This window comes from Artemia sp. Qi Xiang Cuo, chromosome 9 (assembly GCF_049724085.1).
Source record: "Artemia sp. Qi Xiang Cuo chromosome 9, ASM4972408v1, whole genome shotgun sequence".
In the NCBI taxonomy this organism is placed as follows: Eukaryota; Metazoa; Arthropoda; class Branchiopoda; order Anostraca; family Artemiidae; genus Artemia; species Artemia sp. Qi Xiang Cuo.
In genome coordinates, this window is record NC_142802.1 from 45,338,119 (window position 1) to 45,357,848 (window position 19,730).

Sequence of the window (19,730 nt, forward strand, 5' to 3'; positions counted from 1 at the left end):
CTTTATTTATTTTTTTCTTTTTGTACATATCTTAAAATGTCAAAATATGCTTATGGTTCTAATAACTGTGCTCCATGAATGATCAGAGACACAAAGTGGCTTTCCCACTGGAGGTGTTATGACTCCTCCCCACAATGAATTCAGATGGTTTTAGGACTCATCTCACTACCCATAACTCAATTCAACTTAGAGCGAAGGTATAAAAGTTTGATGAAGTATTTCTCTACTTAACAACTACATTAATAGCCTCCAAGATGATAGGACTGTATGACACATAATTTATCGGATTAAAAAAATCATCTTGTGGTGTTATATTTGAATGTTTTTTTTTAGTATTGTATCTGGATCGTGAAGAGATTGACTATTATCATTGGATAATTAACTATAGTCTGTTTGAGCATGATAAGAGCTTGTGGGGTACTACAATACGGTATATAAACAGACTGGGATTCTCTGATAGAGCGATTACACCACTTAATAATAATGGTCAGGAACTGAGAAATGTTCAGGAGGAAGTCAGTGAAATTTGCAGCTTTTTCGGGGTTGAAGCACTCTACGTAAAAGGTAATGTACCTAAGATAAAGTTTTAATTCAAAAGTGTGACCCTAGGATTCCACTTTTCAATCTAGAAGAGTTTAAGTGTCCTAAATTTGAAGGAGGTTATCACCGTCCTGAAGACGAGGTTAGGTTCTTCGCGCAGTGGATTCGCGCAGTGAATTCGCCCCCTGGATAAATAAAAAAGACATTTCATTCAAGAAATTATGACAAAATTCGAAGTAAGTAACAAACTGTTTCTTGAATCTTCCTCCTGCATGCACAATACAGATGTTTCATTTAATAAATTACGAAAAAATTGTAAGCACGTAACAAACTCTTTCTTGAATACACCTCGTGGATACACAATGCAGAAATTTCATTAAAGAAATTATGAGAAAATTGTAAGTAAGTAGCAAATTCTTTCTTGAATTCACCTGCTGGATTAGCAAATTCTTTCTTGAATTCACCTGCTGGATAAACAAAAAGACATTTCGTTCAAGAAATTATGAGAAAATTCCAATTAGTTAACGAACTCTTTATTGTTTTCACGACTTATATATAATTTGTACAAATTTAAATTCGATAAAAAATAAAAAAAGGAAAGTAAGCAGCAAACTCTTTATTGATTTCACCTCTTGTATACAAAAAAAAGACATTTCATTCAAGAAATTATGAAAAAATTCCAAGTAAGTAAAAAACTCTTTCTTGAAGTTACCTCTTGGATACATAATGCAGAAATTTCATTTAAGAAATTATGAAAAAATTGTAAGCAAGTAACAAACTCTTTCCTGAAGTCACCTCGTGGATACACAATGCAGAAATTTCATTAAAAAAATTATGAAAAAATTGTAAGTAAGTAGCAAATTCTTTCTTGAATTCACCTGCTGGATAAACAAAAAGACATTTCGTTCAGAAAATTATGACAAAATTCCAAGTAAGTAACAAACTCATTATTGTTTTCACGACTTAGATACACGATGTAGAAATTTAATTCAAGAAATTATGAAAAAATTCTCAGTAAGTAACATTTTTGTTCTTGAAGTCAACTCTTGGACACACCATACGCAAATTTCATTTAGGAAATTATGAAAAAATTGTAAGCAAGTAACAAACTCTTTCCCGAAGTCACTTCTTTTATGCACAATGCAGAAACTGCCTTTAATAAATTATCAAAAATTATAAGTAAGTAGCAATTTCTTTCTTGAATTCGCTTCTTGGATAAACAAAAAAAAGTCATTTCATTCAAGAAATTATGACGAAATTCTAAATAAGTAACAAATCCTTTCTTGAAGTTACCTCATGGATACACAACGCAGAAATTTCATTTAAGAAATTATAAAAATTGTAAGTAAGTAGCAAATTCTTTCTCGAATTCACCTCCTGGATCAATAAAAATGACATTTCATTCAAGAAATTATGACAAAATTCTAAGTAAGTAACAAACTGTTTCTTGAATCCTCCTCCTGAATGCACAATACAGATATTTCATTTAAGAAATTACGAAAAAATTGTAAGCAAGTAACAAACTCTTTCTTGAATACACCTCGTGGATACACAATGCAGAAATTTCATTAAAGAAATTATGAGAAAATTGTAAGTAAGTAGCAAATTCTTTCTTGAATTCACCTGCTGGATTAGCAAATTCTTTCTTGAATTCACCTGCTGGATAAACAAAAAGACATTTCGTTCAAGAAATTATGAGAAAATTCCAAGTAGGTAACGAGCTCTTTATTGTTTTCATGACTTAGATATAAGGTGTATATATTTTATTCAACGTATTATAAAAAAAAGGAAAGTAAGTAAAAAATTCTATTGATTTCATCTCTTGGATGCAAAAAAAGACATTTTATTCAAGAAATTATGAGAAAGTTCTAAGTCAGAAAAAAAATCAGTCTTGAATTAACCGTTTGCATGCAAAATACAGAAATTTCATTCCATGGGACCTCTAAACATGATTAAACATGTTTTGAAACGACAAGCTATTTGCTTACCATTCCTCCGCACCTTTCCAAACGTACAGGGATTCCCCACTGACTCCTACACATTGCAAAAAAGTGACCAGAAGGAAAATCCATGTTTTCAACGCGACTGTGTTTTTAGACAACACCCATTGTCAGATTGATTGAGTGGCTAAGGTACTAGACTTAGGATCTGGTCCCCATATGGGGTCGTGGGTTCGAGTACTACACCTGACAATTTCCTCCAAAAGTCGACAGGAATGCCCCCCTCCAGCGCTTTCTCGGTTATGTTGAATAAAATATGCAAAGTCGACATAGCTTTATTTCATTTTTTTAAAGGTTCATTTAGACGAGGTTACGTGCGCGCACGTAACCTCGTAACTTACTTACTTACTCGTAACTTAACTTAACCACGTAACTTACTTGCGATTTTATTATGATTTCTTGAATTAAATATCTGTATTGTGTCCAGGAAGCGAATTCAAGAAAGCCATTGTTACTTACTTACAATTTCTTCATAATTTAAAGAAATGAATAAAACTATTATATATAATAAATACGGTTTAGGATTAAATATATTTATTGCTTAAACGTATTAACAGATTTTTTTTTTGAAAAAAAAAAAAAAAAATTACATAAAAATAGTACTTGGAGTTCACACTTAAACATCCAGAAACGATGATCCCATGATATAGATATAAAAAAAAAACAAAAAAAAAACATTTACATAAAAATAGTACTTAGAGTTCACACTTAAACATCCAGAAACGATGATCCCATGATATAGAATAGTTATTTTTTTTACCATGTCTTATGGATTTATCACGATCAGGTATCTCCTTAGGTATCCACTGCGTGAAGAACCTAACCTCGTCTTCAGGACGATGATAACCCCCGTCAAATTTAGGACATTTAACCTCTTCTAGATTGAAAAGTGGAATCCTAGGATCACACTTTTGAATTAAAACTTTATCTGTAGGTATATTACCTTTTAGGTAGGGTACTTCAACATTGAAAAAGCTGTAAATTTTGCTGAATTCCTCCTGAAATTTTTCAGCTCTGTACCATTTTTATTATTTAGTGTAATAGCTCTACCGGACAATCCCAGTCTATTCATATAACGTAAAGTAGCACCCCACGAACTTTTATCATAAGCAAACTGATTATAGTTCATTAACCAATGATAGAAGTCAATTTCTTCGAGATCCATAGACAATACTAAAAAAGCACATTCAAATATAACACCACAAGATGATTTTTTTAATCCGATAAATTCTTTGTCATACAGTCGACTATATGACACTTTTATTTTCATCGAGAAAAAGAAACAGAGAAATTTATTTTCCATGGTTGTTTACTGGTGAAAACAAGAAAAGCAGTTTCTGTCACCAACAAGACATAGAAACACTTTGCATTCAACACACCACCACCTCGTCTTCATTGAGCAACCAGGAAGGCGGCACTTTTTCGCGTTCTTTAGGTCGTAGATTCGGGTAAGTGAATGGCCCCTCTAACTCTCTCAGGCGGCAATGGTCGGCGCTTTTTGAAATCACCAGCCGACGCTACTTCACAATCGTCATTTTCCTCGACATACTGCTCCGGTTTCGGCCGACAGAGAAGGTGCTCTGCAACGTGAAAACGATATAAGATGAGCTTGTTCAAGCTTGGCTCGCTATTTTCTTCATGAGCCTGCATCTCGATGAAAGCGTTTGAGCATGCAGCATCAATGAAATGATGAAGGAACCTTACGGTCCATTTTCTAGTTCTGTAAGCGAATCGGTAATAACTGATCATACGGTCAGCCATGTCCACTCCACCCATGTACTGGTTGTAGTCAGCTACAGACCTTGGGCAAGAGATTGTGATCCGCTTCCTCTGCTTTTTGTCCCATCTTTCCACTATTGTCTCTTCTTCTACTGCCCTGCAATTCGAGCCTAGTGTCACAATTCTTGTATCAAACCAGTCCGTGATGGCTAGCTTGCGATCTTCTCGCACAAATGCAACGCTCGACCCTCTCCCTTTCTTCTTCATTTCTTTCTCTGGCTTCAGAGGTACGGTCTCCCTTCCAAATCTATTTCGCATGACTGTGCCAGTTGCATTTTTCTGCATTTCGCACAGAAGGTCGAGTAATTTTGTCGAGTTGAAAAATCGATCAAAGTAGAGGCAAGATCCGGGTGGGAGGGTTTGAGATAGCCTGAGTACGATTCCAGCTGCAAGGCCATGGCATCGCATATTTTCAGGAAGCGTAGTAGCACCCTGATAAATCTCGAAGTCAAGTATGAGGCCTTTCGGATTAGCCAAGACAAAGTTTTTGAGGCCGACGGGATTTGGCTTATTGGGTACATACTGCCTCAACGACGTTTTGCCATAAAATGGGATCATCTGCTCATCAATTGAACAATTTTTGTCCCTCGGGAAAGAAAGGCAAACGGTACGGAAAAGGTCGATAATTGACTGAACTCTCCACAACCGATTGTTCTTCTTAATGTCGTCGGAAATTTCTTCATCTACAACAAATTTCAGATTGCTTCTTAGAGTGAAGAAACGGTTTTTCCCAATATTTTCTGCTATCTGGTTTACACGGTACTGCGCCTTCCAGTACATTTCGATTTGAGGATATCTGAGATTGCCCATCAATATTACAACTCCTAAAAATGTCTTTAGTTCGTCAGCAGTGACATTCAGGCTCTTGTTGAATTTTTTTTGATAGGTGTAGTTTGTGGCATATGCTGTCTCATCGAAAAAAGACTGGGGGAAGTACTGTGCGAAAAACTCTTCCGGTTTCCAATCAGAATGATCAGTAAAGATAACTTCATCTCTTACTGGACCCCAGTGAATCTCAAACCTCGTGCTTTCCCTCCATTTCATCAATTTTGGTCGTTTCATAGGTCGCTGCGATATCCGAGCCCGCTCGGCTAGAGGTATGTCATCTTCAAAATCAGACTCCAGTTCAGATACTTCCTCGTCGATGATACTTTCGTCGCCTGGAAGGAAGGCGCTGTTCGGATCTTCATCTTCACTTGTATCTTCAAGTTCTATTTCGTGGGGCTCAAAGAGGTCATCATCACTTTCATCTGCAGAAAGGTCCTCAACATCACGAGCGTCGATGATTGCCAGGGCATCAGACACGGTAACTACAAGAGAAAACATGGTTTTCAACTTTTGAAGGTGACCATAAGTGAAAGTTAAGAAAAGACATTAAAATAGGAAGTTCTTCTGTTCTGAGAGATAAGAGATAAGAGATATTTATTTCAAAAAAATCGCTATCACAAGCCCACACAGGGCCGAATTCGGAGTTTGGAGTCAACAACAAATAAATGGTTACCCTGCAAATGCAAAGAACAACAACGAAATAGAGAAAACCATAATGAGCATCATTTAAAAGTCAATAATTAAAACTTTAAAAAGTCAATAAAAAAATTAAAAAAAACAAAAATTTGTCAAACTAAACTTAGAGCGAGACATAAATGCATTAAAAACTGGTCAAACTAAACTTATCACAAAACATAAATGCATTTAAATTAAAATGGATACTAATAAAGTGTAAGAAATTAAACTACAGTAAAACAATACCAGACAAAAACACAATACAAGCTGGTCAAGAAAGGGGGGGGCGAGCACAATAAACCCATAAACAGGGCCTTACCCAACGCTAAAAAAAAACAAAAGATGGCCCAAAATACAATCGTGAGGCATTTTATTAATTTTATCTGTAATTAAGGGGAGAAAAGTTCTTTCGTATCTGGAAGTAACGCAGCGAATGGGGGACAAAGGAGGGATGGGCTCAGAAACAGCTCGAGGCGGCCGTAGTCTGGTTGGGGAGTGACGTTTGGGGAAAATACGTGCCGTCCGAGGGTTTTTTATGGCATTTTTTTGCAAAACGGAGTCACAACGAACCTCTCCTTCGCTCCAGGTCTTTCAGAGTAGCTTTTTTTAGGAGCAGAAAGTAATGCACCATGCCTTCTTTTAACATTATTCGCACGGCCCTTTTTTGATTTGATTAGATTTTTTACGATTCTTCGCGACTCTTATCTTTCTTCCGATTCTTTGCAACTTCCGATTCTTCCGATTCTGTCGACTCTTATCTTTCTAACTTCAAAATGCTTGATTGAGAACCGATGTCCACGGGGGTGGACATTGAACTTTAGTCGCACACCAATAGATGATGTAATGGATATAGGTGAAAAAATCCCTCCCAAAATGAAGTTTTAATTCTTCTAAGGAAGCTTATTTTTTTCCAGGCTCCACCTTTCATTCCAAGACCAATTAGGAATTTTCTTACCTCTTGTCCTCCTGCTCTTCTTCGATTTTGAACTTTCCTCCATTTCTTTAGTGCAAAAACCACTCTTCCACTACCAATAACAAGCTGAAAAAAATCACAGATGGCAAGCCAGGTACGCTGGTTCCAACTGTAGTGCGTAGATGACGTTCCAACCAATAACTATCGCGCTAAAAAAAATTAACTGTATGTCCACCCAGAGGGACAAGGGTCGTCAGGAGGTTAAGTGGTGTAATCGCTCTATCATAGAATCCCAGTCTGTTTATATAACGTAATGTAGTACCCCACAAGCTTTTATCATACTCAAACAGACTATAGTTAATTATCCAATGATAACAGTCAATTTCATCGAGATCCATAGATAATAGTAAAAAATCACATTCAAATATAAAACCAAAAGATGATTTTTTTAATCCAATAAATTCTGTGTCATACAGTCCTATCATCTTGGAGGCTATTAATGTAGTTGTTAAGTAGAGAAATACTTCATCAAACTTTTATACCTTCGCTCAAGGTTGAATGGAGTTATGGGTAGTGAGAAAGTGAGTGAGAAAGAGGCGAATTCAAGAAAGAATTTGCTACTTACTTACAATTTTTGATAATTTATTAAATGAAGTTTCTGCATTGTGTATCCAAGAGGTGACTTCAGGAAAGAGTTTGCTACTTACTTACAATTTTTTCATAATTTATTGAACGAAATTTCCGTATTGTGTATCCAAGAGTTGACTTCAAGAAAGAAATTATTACTTACTGAGAATTTTTTCATAATTTCTTGAATAAAATTTCTACATCGTGTATCTACGTCGTGAAAACAATAATGAGTTTGTTACTTACTTGGAATTTTGTCATAATTTCTTGAACGAAATGTCTTTTTGTTTATCCAGCAGGTGAATTCAAGAAAGAATTTGCTACTTACTTAAAATTTTTTCATAATTTCATTAATGAAATTTCTGCATTTTGTATCCACGAGTTGACTTCAGGAAAGAGTTTGTTACTTGCTCAAAATTTTTCCATTATTTCTTAAATGAAATTTCAGCGTTATGTATCCAAGATGTGAATTAAGGGATGAGTTCTGTAAGTGATGAGAAATGCTCCATGAGGTCGTGAGTGTATTGTATATTAGGTAGATCCAGTGGGTAAATTAGACAAATTATTTGATACCAACTAAAAATTTTTTATGCTGAATTAATAGAGGTATCATATTTTTGAATCACCGAGGTAACTTAAATAATGAGTTTGTTGCTTGATAGCAATTGTGTTATAACTTCTTGAATGAAATGTCTTTTTTATTTATCCAGGAGGCGAATTCAAGAAAGAATTTGCTACTTACCTACAATTTTTGCGAATTACTTAAATAAAATTTCTGCATTGTGTATACAAAAGGTGACCTCAAGAATGAGTGTGTTACCTATTTAGAATTCCTTCATAATTTATTGAATGAAATTTCAGTATTGTGTATCCAATAGGGGAAAACAATAAAGACTTTATTGCTTACTTGCGATTTTATTATGATTTCTTGAATTAAGTATCTGTATTATGTCCAGGAAGCGAATTCAAGAATGTCATTTTTACTTACTTGAAATTTCTTCATTATTTAAAGAAATGAATAAAACTATTCTAAATAATAAAGACGGGTTAGGCTTAAAGATATTTATTGCTTAAACGTATTAACAGATTTTTTTTTTGAGAAAAAAAAACATATTTACATAAAAATAGTAATTGGAGTTCACACTTAAACATCCAGAAACGATGATCCCATTATAGAGATATAAAAAAAAATAAATAAAAAAAAAACAAAAAAAAAACACATATTTACATAAAAATAGTACTTAGAGTTCACACTTAAACATCCAGAAACGATGATCCCATGATATAGAATAGTTTTTTTTTACCATGTCTTATGGATTTATAACGATCAGGTATCTACTTAGGTATCCACTGCGCAAAGAACCTAACCTCGTCTTCAGGAAGGTGATAACCCCATTCAAATTTAGGACATTTAAATTCTTCTAGATTGAAAAGTAGAATCCTAGGGTCACACTTTTGAATTAAAACTTTATCTGTAGGTACATTACCCTTTACGTAGAGTGCTTCAACCCCGAAAAAGCTGCAAATTTCACTGACTTCCTCCTGAACATTTCTCAGTTCCTGACCAGTATTATTAAGTGGTGTAATCGCTCTATCATAGAATCCCAGTCTGTTTATATAACGTAATGTAGTACCCCACAAGCTCTTCTCATACTCAAACAGATTATGGTTTATTATCCAATGATAACATTCAATCTCTTCGGGATCCATAGACAATAATAAAAAAGCACATTCAAATATAAAACCAAAAGATGATTTTTTTAATCCGATAAATTCTGTGTCATACAGTCCTATCATCTTGGAGGCTATTAATGTAGTTGTTAAGTAGAGAAATACTTCATCAAACTTTTATACCTTCGCTCAAGGTTGAATGGAGTTATGGGTAGTGAGATGAGTCCTAAAACCATCTGAATTCATTGTGGGGAGGAGTCATAAAACCTCCAGTGGGAAAGCCACATCGTGTCTCTGACCATTCATAGAGCACAATTGTTAGAACCATAAGCATATTTTGACATTTTAAGATAAGTACAAAAAGAAAAAAATAAATAAAGTTGAAAAATGTTAATGAATCCTAAATCTTTTGGAAACAGCTTCTATTTTCCCCCTTTTTAGCCTTTTTTTCACTAAATACTTGCCCCCACCCACTCCCCCGACAGTTCAGAAAGAAGCAATAGTCTCTGACTTCTGAAGCATTTCAAGTCAAATGTTTACCGGGTTATTAAATAAGTAGCATTTTTACAACTCCCTCAAAACTTAATTTCCCCCGTGCTAGATTTATTTTAACTGTCTACTTGCCCCCACCCCCCTCACTGCAGAAAAAGTAGGCAAAAAAGATCATATCAAAAATTAAATATAATCATAATTTATTTTATTAGGTACACTGAAAAAAAAAAATTGAACACCTAAAAAGCCACGATAATTATGCGCTAGTTTGATTTGGCATAGACAATCCAATGTTTTGAATAATAGCAATACAGTAAAAATAAAAAAATTATTGTCAAGGAATATTGATTAGTTCAGAAAGAAGAAATAGTCTATTTCTCCTGAAGCATTTCTAGCCGTATGTTTACCAGGATATTAAATAAGTACCATTTTTACACACACACCCCCCCAAAACTTAATTTCTCTTCCAAGCATTATATTAACTAAATACTTGCCATATCGGGACTTGTTCATTGTCTCGGGTATTTTACGATTTCTCATAGGCCACTGGCCTAATTTGGCTTTAGTGTGTGCCCCATTGTTTTTGTGTGGGTTCCATTGTAACTGAATCCCCGTGTAACAGAACCCCAAGCAACTGAACCCCCATGCATCTGAACCCTTGTGCAAGTGAGCCGTCTTTAACTGAACCCTCATGCAACTCAACCCCCGTGCAACTCCAACCTAAGCTAGCTCTGGATTTTCACTATTATTCAAATGAGATCGTTCGTATGGTCCATTTCACGAATCCCTTATCCCTTTTTGCAGATTTAGTTTGCATTCTACGTAAATTTATTGAACAGCATATGTCAATTCAAAGATTCCGAGTGTAGCCTACTATTATTTAATTAGCAGCATCGTAAATTTTGTTTAAATACTTATTTTTTCATTTTCCAGATTCAAGATTTTTTTTTAACAAAAATGAATATAAAAGCTTAAGTATATAAAACGAGCCAACATAGATATACGATCGCAATTAATGTTACTTGTTATCAGAAAAAAAATGTAAATTGCCAAAAAAACAAAAAAAAACATGTTATGATGAAACTGCTTCAAAAACCCATCTGGCTGCGTCATATAATCTCAATTATACTCTCAAAACGTGTTTGTTCACTCTATAGGTATATAATATAAAAGGATTGCTCGCTTTTTGCAATGTAATCGTCAAACCAACTGTATATTCATGCCTCAGGCTTGTAGTCGTGAAAATACACTGTATATTCATGTAATCGTGAAGACTAATAGCAATAAAGTAAAAATAAAAGAAAATTTGTCAAGGAAGTGCGATTAGTTAAGAGCGAAGCAATAGTCTATTTCTCCTCAAGCATTTCTAGTAGTGTGTTTACCAGGATATTAAATCAGTACCATTTTTACACCCTCCTCAAAACTTAATTTCCCCCTTTTTAGAATTATTTTCACTAAATAGTTGCCCCCACCCAATCCCCAGACAGTTCAGAAAGAAGCAATAGTCTATTTCTCCTGATGCATTTCAATTCATAAGTTTACCGGGTTATTAAATATGTAGCATTTTTACACCTCCCTCAAAACTTAAGTTCCCCCGTCCTAGCTTTATTTTAACTGAATACTTGCGCCCACACCCCTCACTTCATAACAATTACTCAAAATAGAGATTATTCAAATATAAAGTTCGTAATTTTCTTATGTTATTAATTAAACTAAAAAAAATTAAAATCTAAACAGCCAAGATTATTATTCTCTATCTTGATGTGTCATAAACAATACATTGTTTGAATAATAGCAATACAGTAAAAATAAAAAAAAATATTTGTCAAGGAATATTGATTAGTTCAGAAAGAAGCAATAGTCTATTTCTCCTGAAGCATTTCTAGTCGTATGTTAACCGGGATATTAAATAAGTACCATTTTTACACCCACCTCAAAACTTAATTTCCCCCTTTTTATCATTATTTTCACTAAATACTTGCCCCCACACACTCCCCAGACAGTGCAGAAAGAAGCAATAGTCTATTTCTCCTGATGCATTTCAAGTCAAATGTTTACCGGGTTATTAAATAAGTAGCATTTTTACACCTCCCTCAAAACTTAATGTCCCTCTTCCTAGATTTATTTTAACTGAATACTTGGCCCCCCCCCCCTCACGTCATATAAAGTAGTCAAAAGAGAGCTTAGCCAAATCTAAATTTCATCATTTTTTTATGTTATTAATTACAATTAAAAAAAAATTGAACACCTAAAAAGCGACGATAATTATTCGCTAGTTTGATGTGGCATAGACAATGCAATGTTTTGAATAATAGCAATACAGTAAAAAAAAAAAAATATTTGTCAAGGAATATTGATTAGTTCAGAAAGAAGCAATAGTCTATATCTCCTGAAGAATTTCTAGTCGTATGTTTACCGGGATATTAAATAAGTACCATTTTTACACCCCCCTCAAAACTTAATTTCTCTTCCAAGCATTATATTAACTAGATACTTGCCATATTGGGACTTGTTCATTGTCTCAGGTATTTTACGATTTCTCCTTTAGAATGTGTTACCTCCAAAATTGACTCCCCCTCCCCCTCTCCTACCCTCCCCTGCCCCTCAGAACTGGGGGGACGAAGGGAACGTTAGATCCTATTTTAAATTGACAATACTTTTCAAACGTTACTTGTGTATTATACAGACCATATCGGAGAGGTAAAGCTAGGTCAAGTAACAAATTACCTGAGTTAACAACCCCTTCGGGATTACCTTAACTGTTAATCAGTTTAATCCTTTTTTTTCCCACCGTCATACAATCCAATCACTAATTAGAATCATTCACACTCCTATTATTCAAAAGATTAATTAATATCGTTCATAGAGTCCAATTTGTGAATTCCTTATCCCTTTTTGCAAAAATGTCAAATACTCACTCTCTTTGAAAAACTAAACCAGACTATACCCACCATACCCATCGTATAAAGCGAGCGGACTGGTTTCTAAGGCAACACCCATTTCCGTGACCAATCAGAGATGTTTCTACTAACGGTACTCCATAAGACAATAATAGATACGAAACTAGATTGCATAATATGCCTTACCGCGGACAGTCATCAATTGATACAGAGGGTACAAGACTTGTCACACATGTTTTTCAAGGTTCAATAGCCAAAACTAGAGATCGTCACATTGCGTGAATGTATCCCTGAAACTGTGTATGGTCTTGTAGGTGTGAATGTAAACCTGTTTGCTTTACCTCAGAAACCCGTCTGGTAAGGCATGTACCGTTCGTAGTAATAGGTGACTGACCCTGGTAAGTCATATTACGCAATCACTCGTGATATCTATTAATGCTTTACTACTATTGATGTTTTTTTATTTCGCGAGAAATTTTTCAATCATCATTTCGTAAAAGAGTGTAAAAAAGAGTGTTTTTAGTGAAAAAAAAAGTGATTTTCACGTCCATCGAGGGAAAGAACGCAATGAGGTTGAGAAAAGTGGAAAAACACGAACGCGTGCAAGTTGGCAATCGTGATGTCAACGATGCTGTTATAAATTCTTCTATGAAAAAAAGCTGACAGGTGTTATTCAATTAGTCCAAGTGATGACGATTCACTTGTAACAAGGTTTTTGTCTCACTTTAGTGAAAACATTGCTAAAAGATTCAAACATAAATTTAATGTGATTGCACACATAAGAATTTTCAAGAAGAGATAGCGACAAAATTGAACCTCGTTCTAATGAAATCACCTTTGCTTCTATTTTAAGGGCAACTTTTGGAAACGACAGGTGGTTGGTCTTGAGAAAATACGTATTTTCAAAGAAATAGGGATGATGTCTTAACAATCCATAGTGACTGAATGACGAAAACCTTAGCCGTAATTTGGAGTTTCCCATTTCTCAGGAAATACTATTTCTTGGACTTTGGTACATTTCACGCAAAATAACAGTCCCTGGGGATTCTGAAAGACTCTAAAAAATATGTTAATTTACTTTTATATTTTGAATTTAATCATTACTTCTAAAAATATCTGTGGTTAGATACTTACTCAAAGCTAGACTGTATAGGAAATAACCAGGAGCAGATATACAGTCAAATGTTCTTTCGAATGCCAGAGCGGGGACGAGAGGGGAGTATGATCTATTTATGCAAGGACAATGAAGTCGTTTCTCTGAATTAACAGTCTAGCAAAATAGTTTACCTGAACAAAATCAGTTCGATATTAAACAAGAGGAATCGGGAATTGAAATGACACATTAACTAATGTAATATATTACCCAAACTCAAATCCAATGAAACATTTGGAGTTAATATCCTATATGTGTAATCTTTCATCCGATTGAGTTTCCCACGGATTCAACCTTCCACGAATGTAGTTTTCCAGGGAAAATTTGACGCTGCAATTCTTCCAAGACCATGAAAATGTCACCTTCGTGAAAACAATTCTTAACAAGGCAAAAGCTTCCTTAACGTTGGAGGTAGAGGAGGATTTAACCCAAACAAACTAGACGATTGTACATAAAAGTACTGATAATTTTGGTAATGACAGATAGAAAAAATGGCGGAAAAAAGTGATGAAGCGTTTTACAATTTTCAACATATATAAAATCGAATGTATGTCTTGTCCTTTATGAACTACCACATTGTTCATCCGATCAAAAATTGAAGTTTGTTGATTACACTATTATGAAGGCATTAGGTATAAAAGTCCCCTCCTCCTGACCAAGGGCACCTTAATACATTTCCCGCTGCCTGAAACTAGAGACCCATTAACAAAAATACTTGACAGTTCCTTCCAGTCACATTATTCATATTTTCTGTATATTCAATTAACGGGTTAATTAATTATGAATTCTGTCATCGAGCACACTTCTGATATTATTAAATAAAAAAACAAGTTTTTTTTACAACATTAAAACTTAAAACTAACAGAAATTAGTACGTATACAAAGGGGGTTGCCCCCTCCTCAACACCTCGCTCTACGTTTAAAGTTTGAACTTTGTTCCAATTCTTTAAGAATGACTCCTGAAACACAAGGGTCGTTTATTTAGAACAAGAAGATGCTGTTTTAAACGTAATAAAAAACTTTAGCGTAAAGAGCGAGGTGTTGAGGAGGGGGCAACCCCCTTATATACGTAATAGTTTCTGCTCGTCTTAAGTTTTAATGTTGCTCCTTACTTTCAGTTGAAAAAACTTGTTTTTTTTTTAATTTAATTTCTGATCGTTTTTTAAATAATGCCAGGGAATCTGGCCCCACCTCAACACAGAAACCCCCTCCCTACGGAAATATCCTCTAGACAATTCAATCCCGGTGAAAATTTATCCCAGAGAATTACTCTTAACCGCTCGGCGAGTAAAATTGAGACGGAAAAGAGAAAGCAAGACATATAAAAAGAATTTTGTATAAGAATTCTGGCAAATTCCCCCAGTGTATAATTTCCTCTGACAAGTTCACTCCCTAAAAACTTCCCTTCCCATAAAAAATTCCCCCTTGGAAAAATCCCCAACAGAAAAAAATGCCCCCCCCCCACCGAAAATGCATGCCTACATCCCAAATACAAATATTATGCGCAAACAATGGACAAATTTTATAACTTAAATACCTTTCCCCTGGGGGTATGGGGGGGAGGGGTCATGTTATACCCAAAGGCATAGTTATTGGGCCTTTTAACTATGACGAACAAAATGGCTATCTCAAAATTTTAATTGGACGATTTTGAGTAAAAAAGGGGCGAGGAGGGGGCCTAGTTGCCCTCCGTTTTTTTGGTCAATTAAAAAGCTGCACTAGAAATTTTAATTTCCATTCGAATGAGTCCTTTTCCGATATTTTAGGACCACTGGGTCGATACGATCACCCCTGGAAAACAAACAAACAAATAAACACAAATTTTTTCAGGCTCGTAACGTTTGATAGGTATGACTAAACCTAATTAAATTTATATGTTTGGAATCAGCATAAAAAGCCGATTCTTTTTATATATCTATTGGTATCAAAATTCCGTTTTTTAGAGTTTCGGTTACTATTGAGCCGGGTCGCTCCTTACTTACAGTTCGTTACCATGAACTGTTTGATAAAATTCTTTTTCAACAAAATCTCTGAATTTGATAGTCAACGGTTTCGTTCATTTCGAATCCAACCTAATTTTTCAAATACTTTTCCAATTTAAATATGCTATTGTTATTTTGCATGCGTTGTAAATTTTCCAGGGAGGAAAGAACCGTTTGAGATAGAATTCCATAATAGGAGGATGATTTTTCGTATAAAAAGAAATTTGACTAGCATACATTTTTCCCAATCTTTGTATATGTATTCAAAATAAATTGATTAGATAATTAGTTGTTAATTGTTCTTTACTAGGTTGCTGTTACTTCTGAAACAATGATATAAAAATTAGACACACAAGGAATCAACATTAATGGCTACTTTGGTAAATTTATTAGTCAATGAAAAGCAAGCTGAAAAAAGTTGTCAAGCCTCCGGTAATACATATCCAAAACAACCGAAACAAAGAAGTCCGGCAGCTTAAGTGACTACAGAGGCAAAGGGCATCGAACCTTTATCAATAAGACCTGGATGATGTAGCCTTAAAAATATTCTGCCGTCTTCAGGACACTAAAGGTCACTAAAGCACTAAAGACTTCTTGCCTCAAGTATTGACATGGCTTAATATTCCAAAAAGGGACTTTTAGGAACCTTTTTCAGTTTAAAAAACTTTTAAGGACTTTAGGGACCATGTCGAAGTCCGGGCAACGAACGTGTCTGATGGTACCCTAGTAAAAATTAAATGTTACTTTACCACAAGAAATTCAGAAAATCATTTAAAATTTTCTCCATGGATCCCAAACTTTCTAGAAATCGTCAGAACGTCCAGAGAGGCTGTTCCCGGTGGCCTACGACATAAGCACTAGCATATTCGATAAATATTACGGAAAATTACAATTTTAAACACTTACCTCCGAAACTAGTTGTAGTGGTAATTGATGCAGCTCCAAATAAGCTTCCAGTTGCTGGGGTTGTAGTGGTGCCTTGTGGTGTCCCAAATATATTTCCAGGGGTTGATGCTTGGGTCGTGCCAAAGATACTGCCAGTAGGCTTAGGAGCAGCTCCGCCAAACAGAGAGCTTGGAGCGGCATTTACCGTGCTAGCAGATGCTGCGCCAAAAGGAGGAGGAGCTGTTGTTGCAGCACTGGTTCCAAATAAACCTCCTGAGGGTGTTCCAAATGTAGGAGCAGGAGTACCCATTTGAGTACCAAAACTAGGCGTGGAAGCTGAAGTCTGGGAACCAAATCCAGGAGTTACTGAAGTAGTTTGTGTTCCAAAGACAGGAGCAGCATTCCTGCCAAAACTAAGACCAGGTTGTGTAGCAGTTGTTGAAGGTGAACCAAAAACACTACCAGTTAGGTTTGATCCAAAACTGAATCCCGAGGTTGTAGTTGCAGCAGCAGTCGTTGTGGCAGAACCAAAAGCTGTCGAAGGTGCAGCACCAAAAGTGGAAGCAGAGGCACCAAAAGCTGGGGCTGCCGCAGTACCAAATCCTGAAATAACCAAAGCTATCATACAAATACAAAATAAAGGATTAATGCATAAATGTTTTGCTTGTGCTAATGTAGACACAAATTCAAGCGTATTGTTTAGTAGTCTTCAAAAGTTGACCTTCTTACTTATTAAATATATCATGATATTAATTTAAAACTTCATATCTGAATCATTTCATGTTGTTTCTTTTATTGTTTTTTTTTTTTTTGTAAAATTGGCATCCTGGGATTATCTGGCCTAAAAAAAGCGATCTATTTAGGTCACAAGAAAATTCGTTAAGAGCCTTCATTTTGAAAAAAAAATCAAGTGAGTAACGTCATATTTATGAACACGTAACTACTCAGTAGGAGTTATGTCGTTTTTAGTGTCTATGATGCAGGCAACATTACATAAGAAACATAGATAGGTATAAAGTACCAAGTGTAATGAATCTTTGCAAAAAGCGTTTTCAGCAGTACCATAATACCTAGAGGACAAATGAGTAGCCTAGACCATGAAGAATAAAGAAATATGCGGTTAGATTACTTGTGACAACGACGATTAAAACGAGGCAAAAATGAAACTGAAGAACCAGTGACAGGGAGAATCAGGACTTGTAAAAAATATTTTGAAAAATTTGCATCCGGCAATTTTCTGGCCTGCAAAAAGGATCTACATAGATCACAAGTTTAAGAAAATTCGTTTGGAGCTTTAATTTTGGAAAAAATTACATGACTGACCTCAGATTTATTTATGAGCACATTTCAAGAGAATATATTACATCACCCCTCCCTCCCCCAGGAGCAACCGAATCGTTTTTGTTTCTATGACGCATGCAACGTTACAAGAGGAACATAGCTAAGTATAAGATACCAAGTGTAATGAGTCGATTTACAAAAAACCGTTTTAAGCTGTTTTATAATGCCTAGAGGAAAAATGAACAAGATAGACCATCAAATGTAACAAGACCAATATGAGCAGATAAGGTAAAGGATATTGAAAAAAAAGTATGAAGTAAGGATAAACGAAAATAAAGAACAAAGAAATATAGTTAGAATACTTACGTCATCAACACTTACAACGAGTCAAAAACAAAACTGAAGAGCGAAGAAATATCCGGTTCAAAGAAAACCGGCGGCAAGAATTGAAACGAATCAAGAACAAACGTGAAGAACAAAGAAAAATGCGGTTACAAGACATGCGACAACGAGGAGTAGAACGAATTAAATATGAAAGTGAAGAACAAAAAAATATGCGGTTAAAATATATGCGGAAGCGAGAATTACAATCTATAACGAGAAAGCGATTATAAGAACATGTCAAAAATGAAGTGAAGAACAAAGAATTGTGCGGTTAGAAGACAGGCGAAAGTGAGAATCAGAACGAGTCAAAAATGAAAGTGAAGAAGAAAGAAATATTACGTTAGAAGAACAATACAATCAGTCTTCGACGCCAACAAAATGTGGCGCAGAACCCAGCACAAACCTACAAAGATGCTATAAACTACGCATCTGTTTAATCACAAATCGTTAGGACCCTTGAACGTTATATATATTTCCTGTGGACCCTCCATTTTCCGAGGAAAGAGTAGCAAACAAAGGTGATTTATTTGGAGATTAACACCTACAATGAGAATCAATATATACAAGCCTCCCGCATCCCGAGTGCGGGGCCCGGCCTCGAAATCAGCTCCATAGTTGTTTTTTTTTCATAAAACTGGCATTTTATACCTCTGGCCACAAAAACGATCTAAAAAGGTTACAACTGTAAGGAAAAAATTGTATTTTTCCCAGGGTGATTGTATCGATCTTATGGTGACGCCATGACATAAAGAAGAGGCTCACATTGTATGCGGTTAGCATACAAGCGACACTGAGAATCAATACATACAATCCTGCCGCGTAGCCGTGTCGGGACTTGGCCTACAAATCGGCTACATATTTTTTTTCTTAAAACTGGCATATTGACATTTCTGGCCCCAATAACGATCTAAAAAGGTCACAACTTTAAGGAAGGATTTTAATTTTTCCCAGGATGTTTCTATTGAACCTATGGTGACGCCATGACATCAAGAAGAGGCTACTATTAATACTACTGCTACTAAAGCTACAACTACTGCTAATATTATTTCTACTGCTACTACGCTACTACTATTACTACTGGAACTACTATTATTGCTACTAAAGGTAAGGGTATCAAGGCAGAAATGTTGGGTAACATTGAAACTGTATTGAACTACAACGAAACACACTATGCCCATAGAGGTTGTCAAGATGACGTATCAGCAATGCTTCAGGAACGGTTTATGGTATTAAGTTGGAACTTTCAGCGTGAGTTGAAGAGGTTGTTGAAGAAAACCAAAGGTTATATGTGCATACTGCTACCGCTGCTACTACTGCTACTCCAACTATTGCTGCTACAAAAGCTAAGGGTATTAAGGTAAAGCTTTCAAGGAATATTTCGGTAAAAACAAAGAGAAATTAATTTTTAAAAATTACTGAAAACACTGAAAAACACTTTACTGAAAACGAAATCTATTTTAAATGTTTTCACTTTTTTAACTTTAAAACAAATGAAAAATTATTAAGACTTTAAGGAAAAATCAGTATATGTATATCTAACTGTCAATCCACAATTATTATTTTTTTCAGTAAAGTGTAAATTATGTTTTGGTCTTGAGGGGGCATGAGGGTTTTCAGCAC

At 35.2% G+C, this 19,730-nt stretch overlaps 1 protein-coding gene across 1 annotated transcript in view; it reads right to left on the minus strand.

The window, feature by feature from the left end:
- Positions 1 to 19,730, minus strand: part of LOC148948705 (uncharacterized) — a 159,840-nt gene that overhangs the window by 48,532 nt on the left and 91,578 nt on the right. Inside the window, exon 4 of the mRNA XM_089094617.1 lies at positions 16,467 to 17,048. Coding sequence (XP_088950743.1) covers positions 16,467 to 17,048 — 582 coding nt within the window. The remainder of the gene's footprint in view (positions 1 to 16,466; positions 17,049 to 19,730) is intronic.